Source organism: Sinocyclocheilus anshuiensis, unplaced genomic scaffold (assembly GCF_001515605.1).
Source record: "Sinocyclocheilus anshuiensis isolate Anshui unplaced genomic scaffold, SAMN03320099.WGS_v1.1 scaffold106, whole genome shotgun sequence".
Classification (NCBI taxonomy): Eukaryota; Metazoa; Chordata; class Actinopteri; order Cypriniformes; family Cyprinidae; genus Sinocyclocheilus; species Sinocyclocheilus anshuiensis.
This window is the reverse complement of record NW_015542347.1, coordinates 1,299,749-1,315,756: the sequence shown is the minus strand read 5'-3', so window position 1 is coordinate 1,315,756 and position 16,008 is coordinate 1,299,749. Positions and strand designations below refer to the sequence as shown.

Below are 16,008 nucleotides of genomic sequence, written 5' to 3'. Positions count from 1 at the left end.
CCCCCTGGACACAAACGCACGCTGTCCGACCCCCCCACCCCTCTCTCACACACCCTGCTGAGTAAAGGTGGGCTATACTTAGTCAACAACCCTAGGCTGAATTACAAACTGTTTCTGGTTTTTATTTTTGTCCAGGGTTTCATTTACATTTACCACATAGAATAGATTTGATTTTTCCATTAATGTAAGACGTTTTCAGTGGAAACACCAATTTAGTTGCTTTTAAATTAAATTCTAGCAAGAAATTTTGGTTATTTTCAAATGAATGAATCCTTAGTACCTGTTTTTACCATCCCCAGGCTTCATGCATTTACTTTTGGTTTAGTCTCTACAATATATTACCAGATCATTTTCATCCCATTCATTCTGTGGTGTCATTACATGCTAAACTCCAGAACATGTTAACTATGAAAACCAATATTGAAAGGACAATATTGTCAATGAAAGGCTCAGCCTAATGACCCCATCCCTAACCTTTTGATCTCTGATACCCTGCCCCAGTGATTTGCATGTTTCTTGCCATTTTGGGTAATGACAAAAAAAAAAGCCATGGCAAAATAATGGTCTGGGAGTTATTAATGGGAGAAAGACATACTGATATGTTGATATAACCTATATAAATTATATTTTTGGTTGAAATAATAATCACATAATTTAGGATGCATAAGACCATTATTGTGCATGGTCTGGTGCTAATGTGTTACCTTTCTGCTGTATCGCAGCACAATAGTCATAATAAAGTTTGCTTTGCTATACTGAGTTTATACAAAGCCATAAAGTGACATTTGCAGAAGAATTCCTGGAGATTTTCATGTGTACACAACAAACTTCTATGTGGAAAACATTTGCATATAATTAAATGCATTTTGGTTGTACACTACAGTTCAAAAGTTTGGGGTCAGTATTGTATTTATTTTTTTCAACTATTGTGTAACTATTTTCAACATTGATAATAAGAAGAAATGTTTCCTGAGAACCAAATCTGAATGATTTCTGAAGGATCATGTGACACTGAAGACTAGAGCCATGGCTGCTGAAAATTCAGTTATGCCATTACAGAAATAAATTGCGTTGAAAATTCTAATTACATTAAAATAGATACGTTATTTTAAATTGTAATAACATTTCACGTTATTACTGTTTAATGTATCTTTGATAAAATAAATGCAGCCTAAAATAATTTCAAAAACTTTAAATAATCTTACTGACCTCAAAACTATTTTTAATTTTTTTTAGTCTCAAAAAAGTCTGCAAATGTCATCTTAGCAGCTCTATAGGCTTTTAAAAGCAGAGACATATAGTTAAGAAATTAGTTAATTTGTTATGACATTCACAATACTTCACAGTATAATGTTCACTGTACAACATTCCAGGAAGTGATTCAACACCACCTCCTCTCAACAAGATGTCTCCTGTAACTAACAGATTTGAGGGTATCCCACAACAGCAAAGGTGATCCAACATCCTTTAAGTTTCAATGTAGCAAATAAAACAGCCTGAACAAAACTGATTCAGAATTAAATTCACACAAGCAAGTTGAAATCTTTTGCAATGCTTATATAGCGATTCTGTTGAACTATTTTTAGAACTATATTTGCATTAGAAAGGTCAGCAAACTTTAGACTGCAAATTTATACATGGCCTTTTGTGCTTCATTTGAATATGTCCATGCAACTTTGTCATCATGTATTTGGGAATGCAAAACAGTTCCATTTTATACAGTATGGCTGGTTTTACAGAGCGTGTAAATATGATATAATCGGGCAATGCTTTGAGGCTTACATATGTTCTTTATTTCTAGTCTCAACACCACAAAGACCACACTTGGTCCACGGGTCCTTCCCAAACTACCGCAGAAGGGTAGGTGACATGCTTTCTGCTTTTGAATGTTGCAGTGGTACGTCTGAATGATGAAATTAAATAAATTCCATTAAGTAATTAATTTAGGTATTCATGAATAATCACACGTGTATAGTTATTGGCATTCACATATGTATTTTTATTTAATTTAGTTTGTATTAAGCTCACAGTGTATCTTTTCCAACCCACTATTACAGTACAGTTAGATGTATAACTTAAAGAGAAACAATTACAAATTTCACAGCACAAAAAATATCCTTACAAACCCCAGTGTACAGTGACAGTGATGAGGAGAAACTCCATTAAAAGATGCAACAAGCAAGAGTATTTATTCCAAGTATTTCAGCAAAAATTATTCTTGAAATATTTACAGCACAAAAAAAGAAACATGTTTTCTTTTGCCAATTTCTACTCTACATTTTTTTTTTAAACCTGACCCAACGTCTTGCTAGTGAGGGAAATATTTCTTCATATTTGTCTTCTGAAATTGTCTAGAACTATATAAAAAATTAGCCAAAAACACATAACAGCATTGTTTTGTTTTTCAATAGTTGCCCTGCGTAAGATAGACACCATCCATCACCCATCTATGGACAAAACCAACCAGCCTCCTGAACCTGTCCTGTTCCAGAAGGTTCTGCATAGTTCAGACACCCCACAGAAAGTCGTGTTAGCCGATAGACCTCAACCTGGAGATATACCTCCTAAACCACAGCCTTCAGAATTACCCCCTAAACCAGGGGAACTGCCTCCAAAGCCACAGCTATCTGACCTTCCCCCTAAACCCCAGTTGGGTGATCTACCCCCTAAACCTCAGCTGAAAGATCTCCCGCCCAAGCCTCAACTGACAGACATCTCCCCACCCAAACCTATAACCACTGAGGTCCTCCACAAGCCTCCACCTGGAGATGTGGCTCCCAAGCCCCAACCACCAGATACTCCAACAATCATCCAACCAGCTGAACTGTCTCCTCAACCTGTCCAGTCTAGCGAAGACACCAATGGAAGCCCAGCATCTGCACAAGAGAACCCTGTACCATTGCCCAGGAAAATAAATCCGGTAAGGACTTGGTCACAGAAGCTTTGGAAAAATACATTCAGGTATGTAACAAGCTGCTTTCAACAAACTATCTTACACTATTTGTATTGCTTTCTGTCAGATAAAGAGTAAAATGCGGAGGGTGAAGACTATCTACGATTGTCAGGCAGATAATGATGATGAGCTCACTTTTGTTGAGGGTGAGGTCATTGTAGTAACTGGGGAAGAAGATCAGGAGTGGTGGGTAAGTGTAAAACCACCAAATTTTCAAGCATGTACACCAAAGCATGAGACTGAAGAATCCAAAATTCTACATTCTGATTGATTAACAGACATTCCAACATGTTCCATTAATGTTCTTTGAAATAGTTCATGACTCATGAAATAGTTCAGGTTTTTGACCACATTATAGTTCCTTATCACATATTACCTCATTTTGACTATGAAACAAAATGCCCAGCAGTCTACTGTATAAATGAATGCAACTTTCACACGCATCTGATGGTCCATGCACCATGCATGCTTTTTTTGTGAGAATGTTGTCATTATTTCTGCACAAATTTGCTGAAAAATTCTGTCAATAAATGCTTTTTCTAGCATATTACATTACAAAAACAGTATTTTGTTGTTCCAGAACCTTTCCAAAAGGTTACTTGTTAGAACAAAAAAGGATGGCTAATAACCTTTTTTTTCTCTATAGGTCTAATATTTTAATAATTAGCTTTGAAAATAACAGTAAAGTGTAATCAATTATTGCTGGGGTTTTTTTTTTTTTTTTAGAAAAAGATAGTAAGCTAAACATTTCATTTGTGTAATTAACATTTTTAAATGGTCTAACAACAGAGCATTCAACCCCACAAGTGCAGTGCCTTCAGAAAGAAAAAAAATAGTTTTTACTCATAACAAATCAAAATTATATATATATATATATATAATTTTTTTCCCATTTGACCTTGACTATGCATGGAATTGAAACAGTTTTAACAGTTTTTAGATATATACAAAAAAAGATACATAAACTACAATATTATAGGCCAGATGTGAGGCCCTGTTCAGTTTTGGAATAAAACCAAGAGTGCAAACGGTGTCCTTTTAAAGATGAAAACCTGAAACATTTCTTGACAAACTTATATAGACATGTACATGTGCCAACCATGGTAAAAGCAGAATTGTTTTCAGGCCATTGAATTATTGAAATTTAATCTAGCATTCATTTTCAGTAATTCATCAGTTTGTCATCAGTGATTCCTTACTTGATTTAGACTTACATTTATAGCCACATTCTGATTGCAACCTTTCTTTTTTGTCCTCAGATTGGCCACATCGAGGGGCAGCCAGAGAGGAAAGGTGTATTTCCCATGTCTTTTGTTCATATCTTGTCTGATTGACACGCAAATGTCGGTCCTCCACCTCCACCAATGGGACACACTTGACTTAGCTGCTGAATCAACAATGCAAGTTTTAGAAGATGGAGCCACAATGAAAAACACATTATCACCTTTCCGACATCAGAGACAAGAGTGTAAATAAAATGTCTAACTTTACCACTGTTACACATACCATTTATTTCAGCCTACCGCACAGTGGCTAGACTGCACCCACTTAAAAGACCAGCACTTTCCCTCCACTATTACTGATACTGTATCGCTGTATATAAGATTGGACATAAATGTGTGTGCGTGTGTTTGTGTGTGTTTCACACAAGGATGAGTGTGTGATTTCGTGTAAATGTAGAAACTTGTGTTGGTCTGAAAAGTAAATGTGAACTTGTACTCTACCTGCCAGTAAGTTACAGCTAGAGCCAGTTTTGTTCAAATAAGTTGAAGTATTAATGTGGCCATCATCTATAGCAGAGACAGACAGGAGACGACTTCCTAATGGAATAACTGGACTCATAAGTTTGCTGAACATCACATTTCCTAATACACCACTAAAGCATGTCCGAGAGTGAAATATTTGTTTGCTATTCCCCGTTCTTGCCACTCAAGTGTAAAAATGATTAACCTGTGCAATGCATACACCATTACCTGTGTCCTTTCACAGGTTGTTCCTATGTGATCCCATATCAGTGTTTGTTTAATCTACACAAGTACTTTTACTACAGTCTTATTGAAGGACAATGCTCTGTAATACAGCAGTGTTCCATAAATAGAAAGGTCACCCTTCGTCATCTTTAATATTGTGTTTTGAGAGGTCTTGGTACTTGAAGTACTTTTGAAATATGGAAAGTTGTTTACTTGGTTTATAGATGTTATATTTTCAAGTGATAGACATGTACTGTATTGCAATTGGAACTTATGCTTTAACCATGCTGTCAGTAACCCCATGTTAGAGCTCAAGATCAGCTGCTTTAGCTGTTCAAATTCCCCATGAAGGAATATGACCACCATGGTTTTCAATGTGAGATTTTAGTCAGTCTTGAATTTATTTTTTAAACTGTACCAGCATAATTCCTTCTGGAAGATGAGATCCATCCCCCAAAACTTAAATGATCATGGTATCCAGTTTAATCCGAAAAGGAAGCACAGTTGAATTTAAATTTTAATCCTCTTTGGAAAAGGAAAGTCACCCCTGTCGCTGCATTTACCCAGTATTCAACATCGAGGTGAGAATAGGTCTAATAGGCTACAGGTTTCTTTTTGACCGCAGATTCTGAGGACTGTGTCCACTGTCTGAATATGTTCTTCACTTACCATTCCATTATCAATAAAATGGTTTCATGTTAAACAAGACTCCACATCTCTCAAACATGTTTACTCAAGTTACAGCCCACTCAAATGGTAAGAAACTCCCCTGCACTGCTACAAGTGGACTCAAAAGCAACACCTGAAGTGAAAACTACTCACTTTATTTGCAGTCCAGCAACATACTTTCACTGCTTCTCTACAGCCATGCCAAACCTCATATTGGGCCCCAGGGTCACTTTAAACAACCCAATACACCAGCGACGCATTTAAAAAGCAGCTTCACTTCAAGGCAAAATAAAGTGGTTACATAAATCTATACAGAAATGTTCAACTTAGAGAACCTTTTGGTTCACATACCAGACTGCTGGTAAAAAAAGTATTATAAAATGGACAAATGAGCAACTCATTTTGATACGAGCTTTTTGTGTTGTCTTTTTAGCTTGGTCTACCTTCTCCACAGACTTGATTACTTCAACAGCAACTGTCGGTTTTAAATCCCTTACAGCAAATCGACCCGACAAAAAACAGATCACTTCAAAACTGGCTTCTTTCGGCAGTAATGACCATTTAAATCCAGTTCCTTACCCAGGGGTGGATAATGAAAAGCTCTCCACACATAAGGGTTTGTTTAGGACGAGTCTGGACAGTGGCACCATCTCCTGACATCAGATATTGGGACAAGTCCTCCAGTTTCTTCCATGTATGCAGATCAAGCTTCTCCCTTAGTTCAGCAAAACGACAGGAAACATTAGTTGTGACAGTCTAGTACAGGGGAGTAGCTAACCTTGATTTTGCCTGGGTGGTTCAGCATTATGATCTGTTGAAATACGCAAGAGAATTGGTTACACTTTGTCAGTTTGTTCATACTTTACCTCAAAAGCATAGCTACTGTACCAGAGCAATGAAACTGCTCACATCCAATGGTGGGTCCTGCTGTGCATTACCGGCTACATCACCTCTCCGAAGGTTCTTTACAGACACATTTTTAATGTTGAAGCCCACATTGTGGCCAGGGAGGGCAGTCTGAAGCCCCTGGTGATGCATCTCAATTGACTTGACCTCAGCAGTCAACTTTGCTGGTGAGAAGGTTAGAACCATTCCAGGCTTCAAGACAACAGTCTCAGTCTTACCCACAGGGACTGTGCAAACACCTGGGGAGGGGAACCCAGTTTAGACAGTCACAGTAGATGTCAAGAATCCTCAACAAGGGGTTTTATACTTCAAGACCTTACCCATTTGGTAGTTTTACCCACCACCAATCTTGTAGACATCTTGTAGGGGAAGGCACAGTGGTTTGCTCGCATTGCATACTGGAGGAAGTAGAGAATCAAGCACCTCCAACAAGGTTCGGCCATTTGAGTGGCCTTCTTTCCTCTTGAGTTTTCACCCTTTGAACCATTGCATCTGAAACAAAACATGCAAGTAACTGAGGTAAGAAGATATAGTCTATCAGGGGTGCCCAATCCTGTTCCTGGAATCTACCTTCCTGAAAGTTCAGCCCCAATCCTGATTAAACACACCCAACTATCATTTTCAGGAGCACTTGATAGTTACAGACAGGAGTGTTGGAGCTGAACTCTGCAGATAGGTACCTCTACATGAACAGGATTGGTCTGTCTTCATGGCAAGGCTGTTAAGAATGGCATTACCTTTTGGGATGGGGCAATCATGTTCTCACCACTCCAACCAGAAACCGGTATGAAAGGTACAGCACCCATCTCAAAGCCAATCTTCTTGATGAACACAAAAACGTTCTTCACCACCTCATCATAAAGTTTCTGGCTAAACAGTGGCTCGGTGAGGTCCATTTTGTTGACCGACCATGAGCTGTTTGACCCCAAGGGTGTAAGCCAGCAAAGCATGCACTCTCATCTGACCATTGCGAGAAATCCCAGCCTCAAACTCACCCTTTGCAGCAGAGACAATCAGTAGAGCAGCATCAGCCTAAGAAGTACAAAAAGATCACCATTTAGGTCAACTTGATTGTATAGGAAGTACCAGAAGAGCTCAACTCCTGAAGATGCATCAATACCTGTGAAGTCCCTGTGATCATGCTCTTGATGAAGTCACGATGACCAGGTGTATTTATGGGTGTAAAATTTCATCAGGGAAATCTCAACTGTTATGCCACGTTCCCTCTCTGCTTTCACTTTGTCCAGAACCCAGGCATACTTGAAGGAACTCTTTCCTATCTTAAATTAAAAAGAAAATAAATAATAACAACATTCATAAAAGGTTATTAAATTTAATACTAACCTGGTTTGTAGCCTTCTCATACTTCTCAATTGTTCTATGGTCAATTCCTCCACATTTGTAGATGAGTTGACCAGTGGTTGTGGATTTACCACTCTCTACGTGGCCAATTATGACCAGGTTGATATTGATTCTTTCTTTGTTTCTGTTTTACACAGCAAATACTACACACTCCTTTTTCAAACCACAGTAATTGGTGATTAAGTCCTGGTGTGATCAATAAAGGCAGAAACTGCATTGATGCAATAATAACCACGCCCACAATGAATTACAATAGGCTAGCTCAGGGCTGTCCAAACTCGGTCCTGGAGGGCCGGTGTCCTTCAGAGTTTAGCTCCAACCATAATTAAAAACACCTGAACCAGCTAATCAAGCTCTTACTAGGCATAGAAACTTCCAGTCAGGTGTGTTGAGGCAAGTTGGAGCTAAACTCTGCAGGACACTGGCCCTCCAGGACCGAGTTTGGACAGCCCTGGGCTAGCTGATGTTATATAAAGCATAGGCCTACTCCTGTATGTAAAAAAAATAAAACACTTCAAATTTCTACTTACCAGATATCACAGGTATCAAAACACATTTGTTTGTGTCTCCATTAAACCGCAGCTTTTAGAATCGTTCTGTATTTTTTTTCTTGACGGCAGTGACATCACTTAGGCCTAATTCAGAATTTAAAATGAGAGCACCAGCCATATGGCCATGTTACTAGTTTTATTCTAGTAACAATAGCTAATAACCAATAATGTATTTGTATGGAAACCATGGTTACTACTAAAGTGATTTTTTTAAGAGCTGGTGATCTCGGATTAAGGCCTAAGCTTCATGATAAAAATGTTAGAACATTTTTGAAATGATAAAAATTGTTTTGGAATACGTGGTGAGTTGCTGTTGTACTGTACATGTTTTTTTGGAATTAAAATGTTCTCTATATGCTTTTTTTATTTTTACATTTTTTAATCAAATTAGGGTTGGGGTTGATGAATGGCTCAATTATTTTGAATAAGCAAATTTACTGACCAAATTTATGCACGTTTCAACATCCATGTTTTGTATTAGCTACAACCTATAGCTAGGCGAAGAAAGTAAACGGCTTGAACTAATTTACTAAGTTTAGGCATATGTAGCCTACTGAAAGTTGTCAAATGTGGGAAAACTCTATACAAATTTCAAGTATCATTTCACGTGACAGACAGTATATGTGATTTTGTAACAAAAAAAGTATTGATTTTCTTGGAGAGTGTGTCGTCATTAGTAACTTGTTGCATTTGCACAGGTTGCACAGGAATGAGTTTATCAATCAGGTGTCGCTTATGAGCAACAGCACGAGTTGACCGGCAGGGGGCGACCTGAGTACTTCATTAACTTAAGTTATATTATAACAAATCATCTCATGTCCAATGCACACGCGACTACATATTTAAAGTAGTATACATGGTTTTCTTATTATACGATAATGCTTGGAGCTTGATTTACGGTGTTTGGTTCAAATAAATGCGAGAAGCACATGACGTTTTATTAACCCGGAAATAACAGTCGGTAAGACAGCTGAGAGAGAGAGAGAGAGAGAGAGAGAGAGAGAGAGAGAGAGATCTAAACCCTTCTCCCTGGAGCTTATAGCGTGCTACCTGGACTCCATACGTGTTTTACATCGCTTCACAATCAAAGGTTTGTCTTCATTCCTCTCTTATGTATTTATGCTGCATGTACCGGGCTTTATTGTGTATATTCATAACTCTGAATGCATTAGTGCTGTAGTACAGCATGTGACTGAGCGGTGTGCGTTCAGCACGATGGCACCAGTGGCCATCCGTTGTTTAAAAGGGTATTGACAGGAACAGATGAAAAATGAATGTTTGACAGGGGTTGTGGGTGAAAAAGTAAAGCAGCTATGTATCATACAATGCAATGCAGTGTAACTCCTGCCATGCATTGTGCAACATTGCTAAGACCTGCTACTGTAAGATCTTACATTTTTCATAAGCAAGAATGTTCCTATGGTTATGGAAAACCTGGAAATATCTGGCTATTTTTGAATTGTTATTTACAGGTCTGAAAAAGTCAGAGGATATTATTTGTATCTTAAAAGCATATGGAAATGTGCACTTCTTGTAGACATACTCAGCTCTACAGTGTTTCATGGCAATTCATTGGTCAAAGGTATGGGAACATAAAGCCCAGATGATGCTTCTGCCCAGATCCTAAGTAGGTATTGAAATCTAGTATTCAAGTGTAGTGCACAACATTTCCAGTGTGACTAAGTGTGTTTTATCTATGTGCAGTTTAATGAAAGTACTTGCAAAAAAAATAAAAAATACAAACTCTGGTTCAAAACTCCTTACATACCAGAAAACCTGTGTTTGATTATGACCATGTGACTCTTATGGTTTTTCCTAATTAAAATCATTGGTATGATGTATGCAAACCAAAATAGCATTTGCAATAGTAATGTCAGGTTCTGCAATTTACACTTTATTCTCCCTTCTTTTCAAAGTCTTTTCCTCCAAAAAGTCATGTTAATGAGAGATCATCGAGTATTGGTGTGGCATAGAGCACTGGACCGTGTGGTTTATATATCCATAGCTCATCCCTGCACATGTGAGGTCAATCATGAGCCCTGATGAATACAGTCTCTTTACTTAATAAACCTCCTCATAGATTAGGCTGCCATTTCCGATCATATTGGATAAACCTTTGCCATCACAACCATTCATGTGCAGATCCTCTTCACACTGTTCGATTAACATCTTATCGCTTCTCCTTCCCTTTCCTTTTATGGTATGTAGGTGAGGCTTGAAGTCAAGCATAGCATACAGGAAGACTCTGATCTGGTGGTTTCTGACACTTTGTTGTGTGTCAGCGCCATAGCCTATGTTTTAAGACATGGCCAGATTGAGATGTGTTCTTAATGTGGAAGCCTGTTTGTATGTGTAGGTGGATGTTGCCCGATGGGACTGCATTTATCATCATTGTAGCGTATCAGGGAGCAAATTGAATGGATCATCGTTTATGTAAGTTTGATGAAAAATTTACAGGCTTGGTGGTCACGGATATAATCTTGCATAATATAGACACATTCAAAAGTTTGGCGTCACTAAGATATACAATATTATTTATTTATTTTAATAAATACATATATATATTATATATTTATCCATTGAAAGAAATTAATATTTGTATTCAGCAAGGATGCATTAAATTAATCAAAAGTGACATTTATAATGTTTCAATAGTTTTCTGTTTCTGTTCATCAAATACTAATGAAAAAATGTGTTTCCATTTTGGATTTTAGCAGTTCATGCTATTATTAGAGTTTAGTCATTTTTAGGCCTGATTTTTTTTTAAATAAATGTTTTTATTTTATTTTGTTGTTTGTAATGTCAAATCACTTTACTCCAAAATATAAGTTGCATGCTATGTGTAAATCATCAAATTAATGACCTTGGAGGCAGGGTACTGTGTGCAAAATGGTAAAAAATGTTTAACTTGTAAAACACATTGGACTGTGGCAGGCATTGCACACATTGCTTTGCCTGCATGTCAGACTATGAGGGGTAAACATTTTGGCTCTGCTTGTTTAACGGACAGATGAATGTCGTAAATAAAGGTACTTGTAAGCCACTTTTGTGAGGTAACTGACGTGGAAGTGGTAGGTGTGTGCATCAGTGTTTGTTTGTTTAAGAGAGGACTGCCTTAGTAAGCATTTAGATTAATTGTGTACAATTTTATTTAACAGTCCACAAATGGAATTAAAGGCACATTGTGACCTGAACTGTATTGAGTGGTGGGGTTTCAAACTAGTCAAGCTTATGATCTCCTTGTGCTCTTGACTCATGGCTAAAATATCAGCTGTAATATTTGTGTGGTGCATATTTCATTGTGTTATCTACAGGTTAGCTGATAGGACACATCATCTTTTGTCAAAAGAGAGAAGGCCTTGCAGCTGGAGCAAAAGTGGAATTTCCTCAGAGAAAATTCATAGTTGAGAAAAGCATTTTTTTGGGGAAAGTTCATGAATTGTTATTCATTGTTAGAGACACCAAGAAATGGTTTGAAATGCTCAGTTTTCTTTCTTTTGTGTTGACACATTTCCTATTGAAACAGGATGTTGGATTGATACATATCAAAAGGCTGATCCCTTTTTAAAATATCCAGTTTGTCACAGCCATGCAAAACCAAATTAAGGCGCTTCCTTTGCAATAAATATATGGTTGAAAAAGGAATTCAATAATTAAAGGGGTCATGAACTGAGAAATCAATTTTCTTGATCTTTTGACATATAAGAGGTCATGTACTATAAAAAACATCTTGTAAGTTTCAGAACTTAAAACTTTCTTGTTAGTTTAAAAACAGCTTATATTGTTGCCACTCTGCCAAAACGACAGCTTGTGGAATGTGCCACTTTATGACATAATAGTGTGGCTAAACACCACCTCCACAGAAGAAGATCATTGCCTGCTTCTACATCACTGTCTGTTTAGCCCCGCCCACCGATTCACGTATGTAGTGTAAATAACGAGAGAGGCAAACGCAGGTCTACGCAGAAATCAAATGATAAAGATGGCTCTGAAGACAGGAAGACGCTGTGCAGGGCCAAACAGTGAAAAAAAAAAACATTCTTCTGAACCCAACCTTAGGAAAGAGTGGATTAGCTTTAATGAAGATCCAGATTTCGTCAGTAAGAACTTGGGGCCCGTTCTTCGTACCTCGCTTAATACATCTGAGATGATTTGAAAGATGCCAGATCTTCTAATCGTGATGAACTGATCACTGATCTACAAATTTTCGGATTTGATTAAAATATCTGGATTAAGTTGTCTAAGATTACTGCGCGTTCTCATGTTCCCCGAAAAGGGCAGGTGTATCGATACCCGAAACCACAATCAGCAATGCAGCGATTGGCTGGCGGCAAGACAGCAGTAATGACATCATATAATTAAAAAAGAGACCTGATGAAAAACTTGACAAATTTCTGGACTTTTGTAAGTAAACAGCCAAGCGAACAAAACTACATAAATGGTATAATAGATAAATGAAATGTGCAATGTTTTTATTTATTATTTTTTTTACATGATTCCCAATTATTTATATTCACGATTTCTAGTATTTGTACAGGCTTTACATTTTTATTCCAATGTTGTAGTTAGCATTTCATTTAATTTTATCTTTGAAACCCGATTTGTTACGTGACAGCTTTAATTAAATTTTCTTTAGGGTCAAGATCAAGATCTGCATCTCCTGCGCTCCATCATCAAGCCACTCCCATAGCACCACTCTAATTAATGCACGCTCAGATTAACTGTATAGCACGTGTGTAAGACTCCAGTACAATTATAAAGTAATTATTTTATCATGAATAAATATTTCAATTAGTAAACCTGGCTGTCTATATACTACACAACATTATTATATTATTTTTCAAATAATTTTTAAATGATTATTATTGAAAATTTCTGTCCCTGGATCAGTAGGGTACTCTTCTAAAAAAAAGAAGCAGTGGCTGAGACAGATTTTAAGTTTCAATTCTGCTTAAAAAGATGCGATCTAATCCTGGTTACATGAAATAAGCCTGCTCCCAAGCAGGTTTAAGCTTATGGACCTGTTGCTATGACAGCAACTCCTGGATGTGCTTTGAAGAACCAACTAGGGCTAGGTGATATGGGCAAAAATTCATATCTCTGTAATTTTTGGCCGATTTACGATATACGGTATATATCGCTGTATTTTTGTTTTTGTATTTGGATAAAAAAAAAAAATCTGTTTTTAATATATATATTTCACTTACCATAAAATGATCTTTAAAATGACAATAATATCGCTTATCGCAGTTATTTCTGGGGCAATATATCGCACAACAAAAAGTTGTTATCATGACAAGCCTACTTACCGCCCAATGTTGTCCAACAAAACAATACATATTAAAGGCTAAACAAATAAAGTGAATGTAACCATGTAAGCCTTTATACTATGTGCAAAAAAGGGTTAAAATCACATTTCATTCTAACATTGTAACATTGCAATCTAAAAACAAAAATAAGGCTTTTAAAGCGGAAGTTAAATTCACTAAAAATGAAAAATAAATGAGAACAAAAGCACAGAGTTGTGTTAGGCTATTTTGATTACCCCATTAGTCACTTTACAGTCAGTGCTGTAACTACAAATATTTCAGCGAAATGTATATTTTAGTCAGAATTATTGTGCTGATATTTAATTGGGCTCCGTCTGTTTGGCGCGCAGCGGCCCTCGTTCACTGAAGTCTGTGAAGCTTAGAGGAGAATCTCAAAGCAGAAGGCTCATGCACTTCTGACAGAAAAATGGAAATATTTCCATGACTTTCTAACATTTACAGACGGAGAATATAGGTGAAATGCAAGTTATGCATTAAGGGAAACCGCACATCTCAAACACATTAAACAGCGTGAGTAGCCTAGTAGGTATGTTTACATGGACACTTTTTGCTTCCATCGGAATGAATTAATTCTGATTGACGAATCCGAACGTAGTGTTTACATGAACGCTAAATAAAGTGATTGTATGTTTATATGTCACAAGCTTCTGATCGGATTTACTCTTTTGACGTGCGCACACTGCATGAATATACAGTTTCCCCGCTGTTGTCGCATACTGTTTTAAAAAGCACACTTGATTTTTATCTACTTCGGGTCTTAATTAGGCGATGACCACCAGCACATGAACTGTTGTGCTGTGCTGCTTATATAAAGCAGTAAAAGTGCCCCTTCCCGCACCCAAAACCAGTCGTCTGTTGATGATAGTCTTAAACAAGGACTTGTGGGACGTTGTGCTGCTCCACTTCATAGACGCTGAGTGAAAGGGGAGTTTGATAATGACGGGACACTCATTTATGACTTTATTCACCAGGAAGAACAGCTCTTTCCGCGCGTCATACGTCATTACGCAATTTTTACGTCACTGCACATGCGCAGTACTTTCCAGTCAAAGTCCCTTTAAGACAAGTCATGTCACTCGGTGGCCATCTTTGAAACGCCTCTCGGGCATGCAAATACAGCTCCTATCTCTTTGAATGGGGAAACATCAAATTCTACAAAACTATTCACTAAGCTTGCGACTAATTTTCATATTTGAAATCACCAAAGAAATCTGACAACAACTGTGTGATAAATGTTGTTTATTTTGCTCCAATAGCGTTATAAAAAGCTTATTATTCAGGCTAGATCAGTCAGTGCGCATGCGCAGTCCTGAGCGCATGTCTCAGAACGCTGACTGTTTCTATAGCAGCCGAGACTTCTAACGGCAGCTGCAGTGATGCGCTGACTTTACCGTTTAGTGATTGGCTCCTTCATTCAGAAGGCGGGGCTTCCTGCGATACGCGATGACTTTACCGATTAGCTCTTTTATTTTATTTTATTTTTATTATTGAGCGTTGCATTTTTCCCCATTCAAAACTATACGAGTGACACGTCTTGGGTATTCTATAGTCTTTGTTTCCAGTTTCGGTTTTCAATCCGATCAAGTGTTTACATGTCCTCTCGCTCGGATTACAAAAGGAATAAAAATTTTTTACAATCCGATCGAAATCTGAAACGGATCTGGCCAATTCAATCCGATTGACGTGGTTACATGTGACTTTTATTCGGATTGTGCTTCTAGTCCTATTACGTTCGGATTAGTACGGTCCATGTCTCTGTCAGCGGCACACGCAGCCTTTCTGTCAGAGCATATGACGGGCTGAGCCGCTTAAACTATGCGAAACTATAAACTATACTGTGTCTTACCAGTTTTTAAAGGCTTTAAAGGGGTCATATGATGCTATTTTAAAGATCATTATTTTGTGTATTTGGTGTAACAGAATATGTTGACATGCTTTAATGTTCAAAAAACACATTATTTTTCAAATACTGTACATTGTTCACTCTGCTGTGATGTGATCCTGTTCCCCACACACACACACACACACACACACACACACACACACACACGACGCGTTACTCTGCACTGCGCAAAACTCCGCATTTGAACAGTCAATAGCAAATACTTAAACTAGTAACAAAACATACTTAGGCCCAATCCCAATTCTATTTTATACCCCTTCCCCTACCCCTCCGCCTACCCCTTCCCCTTGTCCCTTGAAACAGAGTGTCAAGGGGTAGGGGTGAAAATATTCCCCTAAGAATTGGGACACCACTACTATGCCGT

At 37.7% G+C, this 16,008-nt stretch overlaps 2 protein-coding genes and 1 pseudogene across 5 annotated transcripts in view; 2 read left to right on the top strand and 1 right to left on the bottom strand.

Annotated features, from left to right (window-relative positions):
- Positions 1-5,580, top strand: part of asap1b (ArfGAP with SH3 domain, ankyrin repeat and PH domain 1b) — a 90,624-nt gene extending 85,044 nt beyond the window's left edge. For all 4 annotated transcript variants that reach the window (XM_016490028.1, XM_016490026.1, XM_016490027.1 and 1 more), the window contains 5 exons: positions 1,374-1,452; positions 1,802-1,860; positions 2,412-2,920; positions 3,021-3,143; positions 4,213-5,580. In XM_016490028.1, coding sequence (XP_016345514.1) covers positions 1,374-1,452; positions 1,802-1,860; positions 2,412-2,920; positions 3,021-3,143; positions 4,213-4,287 — 845 coding nt within the window. In that variant the 3' untranslated portion in view covers positions 4,288-5,580. The remainder of the gene's footprint in view (positions 1-1,373; positions 1,453-1,801; positions 1,861-2,411; positions 2,921-3,020; positions 3,144-4,212) is intronic.
- A 587-nt stretch (positions 5,581-6,167) lies between these two features.
- The window catches only part of LOC107691450 (elongation factor 1-alpha-like), an 18,462-nt pseudogene continuing 8,621 nt past the window's right edge, over positions 6,168-16,008 (bottom strand).
- Positions 9,259-16,008, top strand: part of fam49bb (family with sequence similarity 49 member Bb) — a 75,704-nt gene continuing 68,954 nt past the window's right edge. Inside the window, exon 1 of the mRNA XM_016490024.1 lies at positions 9,259-9,501. The gene's annotated coding sequence lies outside the window, so the exon portion shown is untranslated. The remainder of the gene's footprint in view (positions 9,502-16,008) is intronic.